Source organism: Amphibalanus amphitrite, unplaced genomic scaffold (genome assembly GCF_019059575.1).
Source record: "Amphibalanus amphitrite isolate SeventyFive unplaced genomic scaffold, NRLGWU_Aamphi_draft 002220F_arrow, whole genome shotgun sequence".
In the NCBI taxonomy this organism is placed as follows: Eukaryota; Metazoa; Arthropoda; class Thecostraca; order Balanomorpha; family Balanidae; genus Amphibalanus; species Amphibalanus amphitrite.
This window is the reverse complement of record NW_024883710.1, coordinates 9,531-27,549: the sequence shown is the minus strand read 5'-3', so window position 1 is coordinate 27,549 and position 18,019 is coordinate 9,531. Positions and strand designations below refer to the sequence as shown.

Here is an 18,019-nt window from a genome sequence, read left to right as displayed (position 1 = left end):
TGCATATGGTGTGTGGTAGTGCAATCTTATGATCTTGTGATTATCCATAAGGTTATCGCTGATGGCTGCGGTTTTTCGACTTATGAGGAGCATCTTATATATGGACTCTGCCACCCTCCAGATCGTGATGCGTGTACGTCGTCCACCACCCTATGCCGTTCATAACCTCTGAAAAGTCGTATTGCTGTGTCATTGTATTTCGCTCGAATCGTTGTTTGTTTTCCTTTGAAAACATCGCGTCAATCCTTGCAGAAGTCCAGGCTCTGGTTTCTTGAGGTCGTCGTCATCCTCATGGTAGGAACTTGACGACGAGGTATCGCAGCAGGAAGACTCGTCCGAGTCGTCGTCGCTGTCAGAATCGTTAGCCGTCGTCGACTGTGGCTGGGCGTCTCCGCTGAATGGGACAGCGATACACACGTCCGTCGCCACTTTCGGTTCAGATGGCTTCTTTGAGGCTGTGGATGTTTGAGGTTTTTCTCCTTTCTTCTCAGTTGGAAGATCTGCGTGAACTGACAGCGGCTCGCCGATGTCGTCGCTAAAACTGACTCGCTTCCTTGTTTTTGAGAGTGGGTCCAATGGTTTCAGGTAGCCGTCGCTCATTTTTCCCTCCAGCGAGTGGGACGCCTCTATGTCGGTAGTCTGCCCGAGGTTAGCATGGACGGATGAAGCAGTTTTCACTTTATCGACACTTGCAGGTCTCTTGTCATTGGATTTGCTGATGTCTGGTTTACCAGTATTGGTGAGGCTCTTCTTTCCCGATACACCGGTACTCGCCTCAGCGGGTACGGTGAGACTCTCCTGTTTGCCCGGTGTCGGTGACCCCGCCCTGTCTCTCTCAGTGGGACCCTCCCCCTCTGCCGGTACCTGTGCGCGGGCCGGCGGCGTCGGCTCCTGTTCGGTATCGTCAGGCTGAGGTCGTGCCGGCACGCCGTACATGGTGCGGAACAGCTCCAGGTCGGTCATCTCGGCCTGCGGTACCGAGGTCTCCCTCGTCATGCCCTCCCAGCCGGGCTTGATGGCGTCGAAGCTGTTGGAGTACTCCACCTTGATCTGGTAGTCCTCGGGCTCCTCCTCATCCTGGTCCATCCAGTCGGCTCGCTCGGTGCCCCGGTAAATACCCGCGGTGCCGTAGCGGTACTCCCAGTACTTCTTGATGACGAACACGACCAAGAAGTTGAAGCCCATCAAAGCAAATAAAATCGGCGGCAAAATGAGCAGGTTCATTGAGGGAACGGCGCCAACTGCCGATCGCATCTGACCTTTTCCATAATGCTGTGGTCCCAATGAAGAGGTGACAGTTGGCAAGGTTGTGGTGGGTGTCGACGTTACGTTTTCTGACAGGTTTTTGGACAACGTATCAGCCGAACGCACCACGACTCTCGCTTGCTTCCATGTCTGGTGTATGTTCAGTTGTGACGGGTTCGCATGAAACACTACATCAGCAAACGTTCCTGCAACGTTCAATAACAGCGGCTCTGCCAGATAATCCAGGATGCAGAAGATCCTCTCTTGGCTTCCGTTGTAAAACACATACATCTTAACACTGCACAACAACGCGTCGGCGAAGAGCATTACACTTTGCTTTGGCGGCATCCTGGACTCCCCCGTAACCCTCACCAGGACCCGCAGCCGCTGGGAGGAAGTCCTCACTCGAACCACGCACTGGTCCGCCGGTCCGGCAGCTCCCTGTGCGGGCAGTCCGATCGGCGACAGGTTTAGATCCTCTTCCACCTCCACATAGCGCACACAGTCCTGCGCCGGCCCGATCCCGACACTGCAGTCGTCACCGCTGAACCCCGGGGGACAGATGCAGCGGCAGCGGAGGTCCGCGAACCCTCCGTGCCGGCAGGGCCGCGGCGGGCAGCGGGGGCGTCCCTCCCAGCACCGGTACAGCTCGTGCAGCGCCAGCAGGTCCCAGTGCGAGGGTCGGGCCGCACGCCGGGTCCGCCACAGCGCCAGCAGAGCGGACGCCGAGCTCAGGCGCGTGGTGTGAGGCGGTGCCCAGAGGCCGAGCTCCTCAGGTGTCAGGTGCAGCGCCGAGCCGGGGTCGAACTGTCGCCAGGGACACTGGCGTGAGCGGCAGCCTTTCCTGCGGGTACACACGAGTCAGCGATAAAATGACTTAGGAGACTTTTGACGTGATTCGAGTCATAGCGTTTGTAACAAAGGTGCACGACCACGTTCCGTAATTTCTTTATCATATTTGCACTTACAAAAGAACTTAATTATGTTTGAGACAAGTAAAAGTATTTCACCATCTGTATATGTTATGGTTGACTGTTGAGGGGGATTGTCGCCCGTCGAAACGAATGATATCTATCCTCGATTTGACTATCCCAATATCCACCCTTCGTTTGGCTAGATATGTAAAGTGGATGTCTTTATCTGCTCCTATTTTGCTGATAACCAGCCGTGCACGAACATTTGCTCGATCGATGCCTTCTGATCGATCGGTGCCTTACGTCCCTGAATCAGCGTGTTTTTTTTTTTTTTTTTTTTTGTACAGCCACAGGATCTCCAACACAGGCGACCACAGCTGCATGTACCTACGGGTTCTTGCTAAGTGCACGTCACTCTCGCATGTTTCTTATTCAACCACCCGATGTCGATATTGTACGACTACCGTCGTATACAATGCCTCGCTTCTGCCTAGAAGGTCCTGTAGAAAACTTGTGCTCTTTGTGCTCTACATCAGCTGGACATGTAATGAACCAGGACGGACTGACCAGCGCGTGCTCTGCAGTCTGCAGACAACGCTCACATGTCACAGTGTTATTTTTTCTGGTTCATCAAAAGCGGCAATCATGCACCGCGTGACTGAGCGTCACAGAGCGTGCAGCGGGCGCTCGTTGGCTCCTCCATTAGCGGGGACACCGTCAGGGACACCGTCTCGGCTCTGTCATCTGGGTTCGGCGCTACGTCTTTGCACTTTGACCGGCGTGTCACGCCGTGACGTGAAACGACCCAGCTGCTCACCCTTCCACTCTCGGCCGCTGCGTACTCTGAGTGACGCGGCCTTGGCTCACAGTGAGTCAGGCGGAGTCGCTCGCCGTGCAACGGGGTATGTACTATGTATAGTAGCCGCGTGTCGTGACCGGGAGGAGACCCGCCTGTGTGCCAGGCTCGTGAGCATGGGCGCCGCCACCGGGGGGGACGGGGGGACGCGTCCCCCCCACTCTCAGAATGGAAGGGGGACGTCCCCCCCAAACTTATTACGGAGCGAGCGAAGCGAGCGTAGTCTTTCGTAGGTTAACCCGCGCCCCACTGGGGGGGGGGGCTATTTATAGCCCCCCCTCCCGTTTTTCTGCAATAACTTCCAAACCGCTTGACGTATCGACGCCAAACTTTCAGTACCTTCGGCTGCATCAATTTGACACCTTGTGTCAAAATTTAAACTTCGTAGCTACCATAGGTCGGCCGGAAATGACGTCAGAGTGACGTCATGTTCGGCCGATTTCGACGCAAAACATTGAACCACGGCAATCGCTCCCAAGAGCTCAGTTTTTAAGCTAGATCCAATTTCTTTGCATGAGAGGACTCAGAATAGACTGCGCTATCAAACTGCTATCTCGGTTTTTCGAAATTTTGAAAATTTCGAAAATTTGATATAATAAAATCCAAAATTTATATTTTTCCATTTTTTTCAAAAAGTTTTTGACTTTTCGAAAAAAAACCGGAATATATGTGATAGAACGCATTATTATGACTAACTCTAGCAAGTTTTAGCTAAATATCTTCAAAAATGGTCAAGTTTTACGCATTATTGCAAAAAATTCACAATTATTAATTTTTGAAATCAATTTTTCAGCACGTATTTGACATCGTACGCCAATATAAATAGCACCATCGTGTTCCTGAGCTCAAACTGCATCCAATAGACACCTTTTTTGTTGAAAAATTTCAACTTCAAAATTTGACCTTTTTTGACCTGAAAGTGACCTGACCTAAGCTAAATTCGACTCAAAATGACCTCAAATGACACAGACGACATCACATTCGAAATCTCTGGCCTAAATGGACCATAAAACATGTGTCACGTGACCGACGCATGATATAATATTTTCGTGACCTGTGATGACCTGACCTTGACCTGAAAATCAAAGTACAAGTTTGGTACCCTCGGGGTATCTAGAGCATCTGTTCACGAGTGTGTGATCCAAAAATGAGCCTGATCTGACTTGTAAGACGGCGGCCAGAGCCCAAAACGTGAACAAGCAAAATGCTAATAATTTTTACTTTGACCTGACCTGTGACGTCATCGGTGACCTTGAGGTCAATGAAATTAGGTTTAGCTCGACAGTTTTTCCGGGGCTATCAGACGCCGTTTGAATTTTGACGATCGGCCCAGTAGTTTCGGAGTTAGGAGGGGGGGGGCTATGAATAGCCCCCCCCCCCCAGTAGGGCGTGTTATACGCAGACCCCAGTGGGGCGCGGGTTAACGGAAATTTCTGAGCATGCCGTGGTTACGCTTTTGCTAGGCTTATATCTCAGCAACCACTTGACCGATTTACATGCGGTAATTTTTGTAGGGTAGCACTAGATTCATTCCTTCTAACGAGCATCGGACTATTCCCGATGCATGTGAGTGACCCCATATGCACGTGCCACGTGAAAAACGAAGAGGTGTCAGTTTTGTAACAATTTCAATACCTATCTCGGCAACTACTGGGCCGATTGCGCTGAAAGTTGGCATGTAGGTAGGTAATAGGTATACCCACTAGGCAATGCATATCCGTGGACCGTGTGCCACAGTTGGGGTGCTGCTGCACGTGCGCACATCCAGGGGTCGATTCCAGATCTCGAGAACGGCTGAACCGATTGTGCTGAAATCTGATACATGGTTAGCGACCGGTTAGTAGGGCGCCGTGCAAAAGTCAGTTGGGACCCATTTTGCACGTGCGCACGTGCAGGGTGCCGCTTCCAGATCTCGAGAACGGCTAGGCCGATTGCGCTCAAATTTGGCACATCGTTAGGGACCGGTTAGAAGGGTGCAGTGCACAAGTTAGTTGGAGGTATCCCCTCGCAATTTCGCACGTGTAAGGCCCACCCCACCCTTTCGCTCGCTCCGTTGGTCGCCCCAAAAGGCGTTTTACTGGTTGTTATCCTACTCGAAATTTGATTAGGCCCTTCGGTCCAATGAGACCATTTCAGAGCCGCAAGTATGAAAGAATTAGTGGGAGTGGGAGACATTAGTCGGGGCAGCTACCCCAGTGAGCCACTTGGGATGAACCCGACCAACTGAACAGGCAGCCCAGCCCACTGGCACTCACTGCACCCGGCAAAGGACTATAGCTCCAGTGGAGCCATTCCCGCATGGGATAGAGTTGCCCGTCCAGCCCGGAGCAGGGGGTTGCGGCGTGGAGGAGAAGGATTTGACTGTCCTGAGGATGGAAGAGATGGAACGGCCGGTGCCGAATCTGAGAGGGTCCAGGAGGTTTAGATACTCGGGGTGTGGGCCTACATGTATTGGTCTGACCCCTGCCACTTCGGCCAACAAAATCACCTATCCGTGCTTCTATCTTCAGGATACTGAAATCCTTCTCCTCCACGCCACAACCCCCCTCCGGGCTGGACAGGCAACTTTATCTCATGCGGGCTGCTCCCTTGGAGCGGCACCGCTGCTCCCGAGGGAGCGCACCCCGTAGCCGGGTGCAGTGAGTGCCTTGGGGCTGGGTGGCCTGTCTTCTGGACGGGCTCAGCCCCGGCGACTCACTAGGATGCCTGCCCAGACCAATGTCTCCCCCTAATTCCTATCAACCTTCCGGCTCTGCAATGGTCTTGTCGACCGAAAGGGCCTAACCCAACAAAACAAAAACAAAACCAACAAAATCTCCAGCTCTTATCCGACCTGTCATCGCGGAACTGCCGATTTTTGATATCGTGATCAACGTGTGTCGTATAACACGACTGGCCGAACACGGGCCTAATATATTTCGTCTAACCAGCCAAGAGCATGACTTTACACCAATCCGACCTCGAAGTCAAAATCCGAACATTTTCGAAGACTTCAACTCCGACTCTGGCCAAAACAGTCAACTCCGACTGATTCCGGCTCCGACCCCACACTTCTGCAGTCACGCTACACTAAATTTCCAGCTTCTAAGAAATAAGCTATACGGTTGACAGGACCACAAAACTTTGAGGCGACTTGACTACTTGACTTGGTTTTCCTGACCTAAGGTTTTCTGGTATCAAGCTTGTTACATGGGCTGCAAAATTCGTATTTTGGAGCAGTTTTGCCTAATGTTTTTTTTTTTTGCCAATTTTCGCGGCGCTTCGCGCCGATTCGTGCACAAACCAAAAAGAGAGATTTGTGACTATACAACGCCCCCTCCCCCACGCGGGTATGCAATATGCATTACCTATGCAATATGCATTATCGATCATATTAGTGGCATACATCAGCAATTATACCGTGATAGAACACGAGGCTTTGCCGTGTCAAACTGAATCGGACATCAGATGTGTATATAGGTAGGTACTCGGTGGGAATGCGGTATATAGCCAATAGCCACCACTTTAAGGAAATGCCTTAACCTAAACTACTTTCCTCGAACCAGTTGTTCTGCCACAGTTTTGAGTTTTTAGACTTAAAATGAGCAGGAAATAAATAATAATGAATATTTGCAAAAGGATTTTCTCAGCTCAAGCTACAAAACTGTTAGTTCAGTTTAAAACCCTATGTTAAAAGTGGCATATTTGCTTTAAACGTTGAATGCATCCGACCGAAAAAGCCACGGTAAGAATGTCTACTTTTGGGTTTTCAGTCGGTCAGTCCGTCCCCCCCCCCCCAGTCAAAAATCCGTGGCGGCGCCCCTGCTCGTGAGATTCCAGGGCGTCCATTCATCACTGATATCTGCACTGTCACGGTCGGAGGAAGACATCGAGAGTCTTTTGATCGATCTATGCTGGACCGGACGTGCCCAGAATGATCGATAAGTTAAATATAGAAATGCACCAGAACCTATTGGTACAACGTCGATAACGTTTTGTCAGTCGTTCACAAGTGATATTATTACAGACAAAAGTGAAAGGACCGTATCACATTTTGTCGGAGCGCGGCGGTTTGAAGGCCACTGGTAGGTATAGGTATTGGTGGCGATGTCGGTGGGCCTATTGTGGAATATTGGTCCGTCCACTGTCCGTCTACTGTCCATTACCATTTACCTGACTCAGATCAATACTAGATTATCGAGACGCACGGAATACGAAAGCTGCCTCTAGCGCATGACCTGTCAGTGATTTCTTAATCGAATTCTGCCATATTCGATGAGAATAAGTAATAAAGGAGAAGGAAAGAGAGAGAGAGAGAGAGAGAGAGAGAGAGAGAGAGAGAGAGAGAGAGAGAGAGAGAGAGAGAGAGAGAGAGAGAGAGAGAGAGGGAAGAGAGGAACTATGGAGGGAAAAAAGATAAAGAGAGAGGAGAGGAGCTCTCTCTCTCTCTCTCTCTCTCTCTCTCTCTCTCTCTCTCTCTCTCGCTCCCTCTCTCCGCTTGTAGAAGCATTGCGTTCCGTTCCATTCATGTGTTTTAAACCGGAAGAGGTCGTCTTTCCTAAGTGTGACTTATCTCGCTCATAGTTGTTTACGCGCTGGAAACTTCCACAGTCGCCCGAGTTTTCACTTATCGCTTATCTAAAATGTAAAGATCGTGTTAGTGTCCTTTGCTTTCACACTTAGAATAGTCCTTACGGCCTCGTTTCTTGAGCCGGCTGTAGGTACCCCACCCGTTTCGCTACACCCAGCTAGCTCTTAGCTCTCATTAGCGAGAGTTCGAGGACTCGGTCTCTGAGGGCACCGTACCGTTTCAAGTTTGTATCTGAAATGCGTCGACAGGTTGAATGGGGAAAGGGAACCCTTCCTATTCACGAAACTAGCTTTGACCAATGATGAAGCCCCGTTTCATTCATGCCTACCTGGTAGTGTTCTGGGCGTCTTGCTGAGGTCTCAGACAGGTGTGTGGGTGCGGCAGACCCAGCACATGGCCCACCAGGTGGAGCACCCAGTAGGGCCCATCTTCAGGCGCCAGGGTCACCGCCTGGGGTCCGCCCGGCCGCCGACCCAGGTGTGCTGCCCTCTCAGGACCGGAGCGGAAGCAGAGTTTCGCGCCGCCGCCGCTGGCGCCGCCACGGTCGCAGGGGCCGGGCTGGGCCGTGAAGCGGATGCACGTGCCGACCTCGATGGAGCGGAGGACGTCAGGGATGGCCCGGCGCTGTGCGGCGCTCAGAGAGGGCTCCAACGTGTACGGGATCGCCTGGAACGGCGAGATAGGTGTGACTGATGGGCGGAGAATCGGGAGCTACCTGCCTGCTGATCACCCGGGAGATCGGCAGGCGTGCGTAACCGTAACCGACAGGCGAGACATAGGCGATCGGAACGTCCGTGCTCACTTCACTATCAGTATTTGGTTGGCTTATGGGTTATACTGGACATTCTGCTCCGTGCACTCTGTGCGAGAAGAAAAGTTTCTAGGTCGTAAGAAGTATTTAAATTAAGTAGGTATTCGGTACAAGTATTCTTGTCATTGCTGTAATGCGAATAGTTTCGTAAGACGTATGTATGAAAACAGCGTCATGACTGCGCTATAACCTGTGTCTCACATCCATGATAATTGGTACAGCCCATTTGTCTTCCTTTGCCAGCTTTCGATGCTATTCAGTTTCCCTTCCCTTCCGATGAATCGGTAGTCATGTAAACCTACATATATAATATGGGTAGATAATGCTGTCATTGACATTGCCAAGGCACCAATAAAAACCGAAATCATTTTCGCCATGTCTTGGTGACAAAGACATCTGACACCACTCTCCTCGCCAGCGTAGCTGGACGCAACAGCTGCATTGCGCTTCCGTTCCATTGTTGCGATTACGCTAACTAGCAAGTCGTCACAGTCACCAATCCGGTCAGGTTTCTGTGACCAATCTTTACTATACTGACGTCCGGTCAGGACAATTCTCACGTTGACGGTGTACCGGCCAATGTCACTATCTTTGCGCCACCGGTTGGCATCCGTCGCTGTACAAACTAGTCCAGTCAGCTCTTCCGTCATCCCATGTTCCCTCACACACGGTCAGGGAACTGGAGCAGGCGGGCCGGCCACTGAGGGGCGCTGCCAGCCAAGGACGCACTTACACAAGACTGAGGCCGATCGGGAGTGCACCGACTTCTGATCAAAAGGCAATAGGTATACCGGTGACTTCTGGGCGATAATAGGGTCAGGTAGACAGGTTAGACAGGTACAATATGATATCTTCTGCAATGATAAGCTTGTGCGCTAATTATTGCATGTGGGCAAAAGCTGCTGTAAAGACAGGACGTTTAGTGGAACTTCCTACTTCCATTCATCTTGATGGCTATGAGTCGGGGAAAGCTTTTTGATCATGTTCGATGTGAGACCCTCCCACTTAATCGGCTTTCTCTGTCGGTGTGGCTGGGTAATGATGTCTAATAAAATAATTGTTTTTATTTTTGCTTCCATTCCTTACCAGTCTGTTACAGTAGGTATGTTACAACTAGATCGCAGGTGATGATTTAGATGGATAAATCCGTAAAAACAGATTTTGCGTTGCAATTGCAGATTCCACTAACAGCCTACAATGCTACCTTTCTGCATGACTGCTCAACAGCTGCTAATTCAGACACAACCTTCGTCCTAATGTCACCTGAAGCGGCCGTGACCCATTCCAATTCTGTAAGGTCACACATGGCGTCGAACCGAAGCGGACTTTGTGGCTCCCATGGCCGTGCTGCCACCTTGCGCTGGCAATGGCTTCAATGTGTGAAGCGGATATCACGATACTCGTTAAACTCACGAGCGTACAAGCACTATACCGTTTGACGACGGACAGGCTGCCCCAAATCCCAAGCGCTTTGGTGATGTCTCCAAAACGCACCAACGAATCGGGCCAGGGCACGCGTTGTATTTAGGTATCGTTTGGGCACCTGTTAGAAAATATCTTACAGGTCCTACAAGACAAGCGTGCTTGTCCTGTATGTTACTGTTGCATTTCATCTGCGATTATTGTTCGGAAATTGTCCGCAAAAATACGACTTTGGGACATTGATTCTACATGCCTAGCTACGGAGTCAAGGATTGAACATAGACCTTTATATCGGGTGCCATTGAATTTCGCTTGTGGAGAATAGCCCGTTCCCTTAGTTAACCTCTCGATCAATAAGTTGCCGAATCTGTGGAGCTCGTATCCCGTCCCTGTGGGCCGTTGAAAGATGTAATGGATAATGCAGGTATAGGTGTAGCTTCAACTAAAACACACACTTCTCAAGCACTGCTTAATGCTCATGTCTAGAGGGAACAATTAGATAAACTTTTCTGGAAGTTTCGCTTCCTCTTCGGTGCCGACCATCTGACCTTGCACAGTGTCATGATTTGTGGTGGCGGCGGCAGCGACCGTGGTGAGAAACGGTAGTGCAGCGAGACGCAACGAAACGGACTGCCGTATTGACGCGAAGGGCACTCTTTATCACTCTGGACTTAGAAGGAATAGCGGAACACATAGATCCTTTTAAGGTGCACTACTTGACATACGTTTCATTTTGCAATTTAATTAATTTGTCTTATTACCTACAGTTAGCTCAACAAGGTGTGTTCGCCGTTTGTATAGATAATACAGGGTGACACAAAAAAAGCGGTCTTCACCAAAATTCGAATAACTTCGGAAGTTTTATTCAGATCATCACCAAACTTCGGCCACTTTAGGTCACACCTATGTAGCAGACATCCACCAAGTTTCAAGTCTTCACTACGAATACTTTTAGTACAGTGTGTGTTTTACAGACGCTCCACAATGTGCTCCAGGTGAGCGCCCCGGCGCTGCAGGGCGTAGGCACACCTGCATCCGGCGGGCAAAGTTGCCGATAACCCGATAAGAATAACGTTTCAGGGGTAGCACACCCCCTGAGCACTGTCTCCAGAGGCCATTGCACTCTGTAAAGTGCACAGCTATCGGGTTATCGACAACTTTGCCCGCCGGATGCAAGTGTGCCTACGCCCTGCAGCGCCGTGGCGCTCACCTGGAGCACATTGTGGAGCGTCAGTAAAACACACACTGTACTAAAAGTATTCGTAGTGAAGACTTGAAACTTGGTGGATGTATGCTACATAGGTGTGACCTTAAGTGGCCGAAGTTTGGTGATGATCTGAATAAAACTTCCGAAGTTATTCGAAATTTGGTGATGACCGTTTTTTTTGTGTCACCCTGTACCTAGACCTATACATATAATTAAAAACCCTTGAATTTATCTGCGTAAGGAGCGATACCATTATACCACAAAAGGAATGTAACCTTTGAAAGTGAGACTCCATCATATATATGCCTTAGCATTGATGAAATGCGTGCAAGCTTTTTTATTAATGGGACCAATGTGTACCGACCGCAGTTTGGTGAAAAACATCTGGCCATTGGGCATTGGCCGATGGTTTATGCAATGCATGGCATATGTTTGAATATAAAATTGATACGTACCACATAGTTCCCTGCCTTTTGCCACAGCAGAATTTCTTCGTCACGTTGTGGTAAAATCATATCAAATATTTTCACTTCTTTTTCTTCATTATTCCGATAAATTTGGAAATTATTGACTTCGTCGCGAAAGCTGTTTCCTTTAGTAAAATTCCAACCATTCGGCTGTTCAATGTTTTGAAGCATAGCGTTAATGATTTCAGTCTCATTATGAAGCGTTATGTGCAGCATTGCAAAGCAAACGTACAATGAAGCTAACTTGTTGTAAATAATGTAGCTATGCATTGACTCATGTCATCGACCCCTTTTGTCACAAACCGTTCGATCATTTAAATTTACAATTTGCCATAATTTCCTAGTCATACGCCTTGTACTCGTCATTCTAGCGAAATGAAAAGAAACATGCTCTTGAAAAAGAACTTGCAAAATATGTCAACACCGCACGGGACGTATAAATATCACACCTCCAAGCTCGACATCATAATGCCGATGTAAAAAGCCAAAAGTCATAGTTTTAGAGCCTTGATAAAAAGCCTAAACGGTTTGGTGAACTTGCTTGTCCTCCGCATAAATGCAGCCAAAACAATGCTTTTCGTTGTGTCTGAAAAGGCTAGTTTCGGTGTTATGAGACTTATATGTTTGGGATGACCGCCTAATTTCTAATTCAGCTCAGTTATGGCTTGTTAGCTCTAACCAGTTACGATCTATCAGCATTGGCCGACTCATCACTCAAGTCTCAACTGGATGCGGAAAGGTCTCAGCCCCAAACCATGACACCATCGTTATTCAACAAGCGTTCCAACAAACCCATGACACTATTTGCCATTTTCGACAGTACCTATCTCTCTTACCTCGTTTTTGATAAAGATTGGTCATATTTTCCTTGGTAAGCTCAATATTCTCACGAGTGTGACCTACCACGAAAGCATTTCAGTGTGCGTAGACGATCACAAAGCAGCTTGCCGTCCTGCCTTGTGCCGAAGGACTATTGTCTGTGTCCCGGTGCCGGTGGGCGGATCGGGCGTGGCGAAATCGTCAGGACTATCGCGCCGCTCGCTGGCCGCCAGCCGTCCATCTCGTCACGTTCCGTTCGAGGCTCGCCGCCAGCGCCGGGGCCGTGCGAAAGGCGCGGCTCCTACGGCCACTCTGACCTTGATCGTCCAGCGGCGCGGTGGGCCAACCGGCCCCGCCCGTGTCGCAAACTGAGCAGAGCTGCGCCGATGGCAGCCGCCGCGGTATACGGAGCGACGGCCGCGGCGGCCGCGCGGGGCCACGTCCGGGGGCCATGAAAGGACGGCTCGGTCCGCCGCCACCGCTGGGCGGCCTGCACCGCGGGCCTTTCTAACCGACACCCTGCTCCCCTTACGCAAACGGCGGCCGAGATGGGCGCGCCGCGGCTGACCAGGGGTCCGGGGAACACCGTGGCTCGCATCGCGCTCTGAGCGGCCGGCCCGCTCTGGGGGGCCACCTGCCCCTGAGAGCGGCCGCTCGGCTCCGCTCTGACTCAGGCCAGACTGAAGGCTGGAATGCGGTGATTTGTATCAGGGGTGGCGCATGGGGGAGGGTGGGGCGTGCCTTCACGATGACAGGTGCTACAGCGCTGATCAGTTGCATAAGCAGTGCAGAACGAATGACAAGGCCGGATGAAGGTGGGCGTAATTGCAGCCACCGGCGGGAAACCTTCACTGAGAACAAATAATTGGAAATATGTTCGCAACCGAAACGGACACTAACAGCTCAGGAATCGACTGTTGCCTCTGCACGATTCCCATACAACACTTTCATCATAAGGCGCTAAGAATAGAATAAGATCAATTCAACGATTTATTTTTCAGCCTACCATCGTGTGCATGACCCCGATGTTCTCACTAGAATTTCTCGCAGCGAGTGTTGGACATGCCTGCCGCCTGTCTGTTCCTCCCCAGCGCCTGTGTGCCGGGGCCGTTGCGACACGGGCTGATTGCTTCCTCGCGGCTCTCGTTCGCGGTCGTCCCATGGCGGCGCATCCTCCACTCACGACTGGGCGCCGTCGCGTGATTCGCTGATCGGGCCGCGTGGGAAGGGTCGTGACCCGCGCTCTGCAGACCTTCCGACAGCGCGGTGCGCCCGCTTCCGACCGTCTCAGACATCCGGTTCGCTAGACAAACTTTGAATAGAAAATAAAAACATGTGGAAATGTGTTGAAGGTATAACTTTTTATAGAATGCTTATTAAAAGTATCTGTACCTACTAATGGAAAAGTAAAAACGGTGCACCAACCCGTTTTTGCAAGCGAATGTTCATTGATAGATTGAAAATACCAGGCAAAAAAAAAGTTATAAGCAATTTTGTTATGATACTTACTCAATGAAATAAACGGGTCTTAGTTTAGTTAGGCATTGACAAAAGCTCTCCAGAGCACAGCATGAATGCTGTACTCATCCAGATGCAAGGCAAGGCACGACGTCTTTTATCTATTTTCCTGTCATAAATTGTAATGCAAAGAGTAAACCTGTAGTAAACTCATTATCCGCAAAGAGCATAGCAGCGCTCTCACGACTGATTAGTAATTACATCATGGTGCGGCACTAAGCTGATGTTTTTGAAGGCGGCATGTGACAGTAAATGCCATTCCAATGTTAACTGTGGGTTCCGCCAAGTTCCCTTATAGTTCACCCGGAATAGAGAAGAAAACATATGTTGAGTTCATGTCGTATCGAATCATTGACCTCTCGCTCATGCGAATTTCAACTAATCCTATATATGGGCCCGTCACGCGGTATTGATTGTTTCAGCTCGGTTCCCATGCCAGGCTGCTGCAAGGAACGTTGACCTCCGTGTAAGTGAACTGAGAGCTGTGCATCGCTAGATTGCTAGACCTCACGCTGCAGCGTGCTGGAGCCGCCTGTGGGTATATACCGACCGGGCTGAGTTACGGTGATACCCTGTCCACTTCTTCCTCGCCTGCCGCTGAAGGTGGACGGCACAGCCACTGGTGACTGGACCGAGCCTCAGCTTCCTCAGCAAAGCTGAACAGTAAATGTCGAAAGATCATCACCTATCCACTCAACACGGGGAACGAAACTCACCGATTGGCGGCGCAATGCTGCCCTGTGTACCGCTCCGTGTGTCGTTCGTTGGTGACTTTAATGGGGCAAATGTGCCAACCACCGCAGCACCAACACGCAGCGTGGTCTGCTGAGAGTCAGAGAGGCATACATGTGCATACATACTCGTAGATGTGCCAGCAACCAGACCAGACGCACTTCTGGTCACTTACAACAAATCTGGTGTTTCGCTCCACTTTATTCTTGTCCATCACCGGCGCTATAGGTATTCGCTGCCTGCTGGGCTTCGTCCCGGGTTATCTAACAAATACCTAAATATAGAGAGGCCGGGCGACAAGAGTTAGCAACATTTATGTGGTCACCACCGCTGCAGCTCTCGAACTGAGGAAGAAAGTGATGTTGGTGATAACGATAAGATGTTGATGATACAAACAAAATTGGCATAGATTTACTTACACTATGTGGAACGTGTAGGCGAACCACACCACAATGCACGCAGCCTTCCGTTTCTGTCGCTAGATGGCAGGAGCAGAGCGCCTGCAGGTATGCTGTGCCGCAAAGCCCTATATCCTGGCGCGCCGGAGAACGACGTGCGATTGCGCGGACCACGGCCCCGCTCTTTGAGCGTCTTTTTCCTGCAGGATAACGCTTCTAACATCTCAGTAGCGTTATGTCAAGTCTCATAGACTCACCCCACGGCTTCCAATACCTTCAGAGAGCTTAGAGGCAACACCCGTGTTTTAGTGCAGTGCGTCGTAATTCAGTACTGCCATTTCAGACGTCTTGATGAGAAAACCCATGTGAATTTGTGGCTAGCTTCTCACGGGACGACGGTTGCATACCTGTGTGGGTGGATAGCCTGGCACAGCATTGCTCATGTAGTGCTCACGCTAGTACTATGTGGTTTAAATAATGAAAGTAGTATTTTGACTAAATTCTTCACATTTGTAAATCAGCTCAAAGTGAAAATCATAAAGGCCATAACCTCCGGGATATGTTCCGATACAGTTTTGGATAGCGGATAACAAACTTTAGATCTGAAGATCTCGAATTCATGTCGGAACAAACAGGAGCTCTCCTGATTTGCTATAATGTTTGGCCGCTGCAATATCCTATTCGATAGTTTTAGAGGGCTAGTCGCAAGAAACCAATACTGTTTCTGTGTTCGAGAAGAGCGTTTGCCTTTATAAAATATGTGTATTTCTTTTTCAAACGATCTTCACAGATACCTCCACTCCATTGTTTATCCAATTAACCCGCGCCGTGCTGGGGGGGGCGTTTTTACGCCCCCCCCCCTCAGGTTTTTCGCGAATATCTCAAAAACGGCGGCGCGCAGCGCCGCCGTTTTTGGTACACGTGTTTCTACATCATTTCCGCACATGTTGTGAAAATTTCAGACCTAGGCCGTTCAAGGTCAGGTCACCAGGTCACGTCAAGTGACCTTACCTCAGAAAAAGTTCAAAGGCTCGCTATAGCTACACCGACTGAACGATCACTTTGAAACTTTTAGCGATTGATATGAGTAATAGTATGTATAAAATGTATATCTCGGATTTTTGATATCTGTGACCTAAGGTCAGGTCAATTTTGCGACCTCTCCATTATAAGTCAACGGGAGAAAATTGAAATGCGCCTCTTTTGGACGAATATCGTTCAAAACGCTCTCAAACATCGGTTCATAGGTAAACATGACACACTGAATAGGAAAAATGCACCTGTGACCCCTCTGTGTGCCCCTGAGGTCATCTCAGGTCATGAACGGTCGCCAGCAGTTTTTTGGCTATAACTTTTGATAGAGACGTGCTAGAGCGGTGAAAACACGTCAGATGTGTTCAGCTCGACGATACGGATCGACTGATATGCAACATGACCCTTTTCGGTCAGGTCATGACCTTGACCTGAGGTCAAATTTTCAAAATGACCTTTCAAGGTCAACAAATAGTTCATTCGACGCGTCTCGACGAGAGGAACACGATGCTGGCAAAAATAATGTCATGGCGCTTATGAGTCAAAAGTTATTGACGAAAAAACGTTTTTCGTAAAAACGGCTATTTTTGGAGTTTTTGCCCTCTGGAGGCTAAACCGTTGACCTGAGGTCAAATCTGAGAACATTACTCAGAAAGGTCTGTAAACGGGCTATCGAATGCGCTTTTCCGCGGCGCTGTAGCTCTATCGGTTCCCGAGATAGCCGTTGGCAGTTTCCAAAATGTTGAAATAGTCAACATTTTACCTTTGGTGACCTCTGGTGACCTGACCTTTGACCTGACCCAAAAAATGACCGAAGTGTTTTCGTCCTTATTTTTGACGCTCTTTCGATTGCCGCTTACCGCATGTCGATACGTGGCCCAGGAGCCGAGTTAGACGGGGGGGGGCGTGAAAACGCCCCCCCCCCCCCCCCAGCACTCGGCGGAAAGTTCAGGCCACCAGCACGGCGCGGGTTAATGATAATTTCAATGATTTAGCTCATTTTTCATAACACCATTGCCACTGCTACGGTAAAGTAACGATGAGTGTGCACTTGAAGCTAATGAAACTGACCTTCATGACGCAGCTGTCGTGGAACTGCACTGTTGTTGGCTACACGCTCACGTGTGAACTCGTGAATACGGCACGCGAGTTCGGAACGACAACTGTGCAGTTTGTTCAGGACTGGTCGGGGACTGGCGCTGACGGTGAGTCTATTTATATCTTACCGTAAACATGCTGCTATAGGTGCGCCGATAAACAATAGCCGTTTTCACGACTGGTTATCTAGCAAATGCACCAAACTTGACCAAACCTAATCAAATCTCTTTTGCCTACAGCAAATACATTTCATATCATGAATTCATTTCAATGTTTATGTCTGATAATTTGATTATTAAGGTACAAAAGTAACTTTAAATGGCGCAGTAGTTTTTTAGTGCAACCCAAGCTGAAAACTACTGAGGATCAACTATGAACCTAATTTGATCAAATCACAGAATGTGACCAAATGTGTGCCAGATAACCAACGTGAAAACGGCTAATGTAAACTTGCAAAAGTCAGAAGCATTAACCCTATTCCTGGCGGGCTCCGCCGGGACAAGAAACTGGCGGGGGGGGGGGCCGATTCGGCCCCCCCCCCTGAGATCTCGAGAACGAAGCAAGATAGCGACAAGCGGTAAACGGCATCGGATACGCACGGCCAAGATCTACAATTTTTACTAAGGTCATTTTCAGGTCAGGTCAAAGATGACGTCACAGGGGTCGAAAAAGTCAAAATGGCGGCACTAGATATGGAGAGAGTTTTTCTCGAATAACTTTCGAATTAGTCAAGATAGGAACAAACTAAGGGCATCATCGTGATCCTCTCGTCAATCCGCATCGAATGATATATATGTTGACCTCGAAAGGTCAAGGTCAAAGGTTGACCTCAGGTCACGTGACCTCGAGGTCATCATGTATATCATTCGATGCGTCTTGACGAGCTGAACACAATGAGACAATCCACGCGTCTGTATCTTGTTCCTGTAC

General features: G+C 49.5%; 1 protein-coding gene across 1 annotated transcript; it reads right to left on the bottom strand.

The window, feature by feature from the left end:
* Nucleotides 1–181: 181 nt before the first annotated feature.
* LOC122376640 lies at nt 182–12,061 on the bottom strand. The gene is made up of 3 exons (XM_043356530.1): nt 11,481–12,061; nt 7,914–8,251; nt 182–2,089 (listed from the first exon to the last, which is right to left on the bottom strand). The coding sequence occupies exons 1-3, from the start codon at nt 11,760–11,762 to the stop codon at nt 190–192; spliced, it is 2,520 nt and encodes an 839-aa protein (XP_043212465.1). The 5' UTR covers nt 11,763–12,061; the 3' UTR covers nt 182–189.
* Between the last annotated feature and the right edge of the window lie 5,958 nt (nt 12,062–18,019).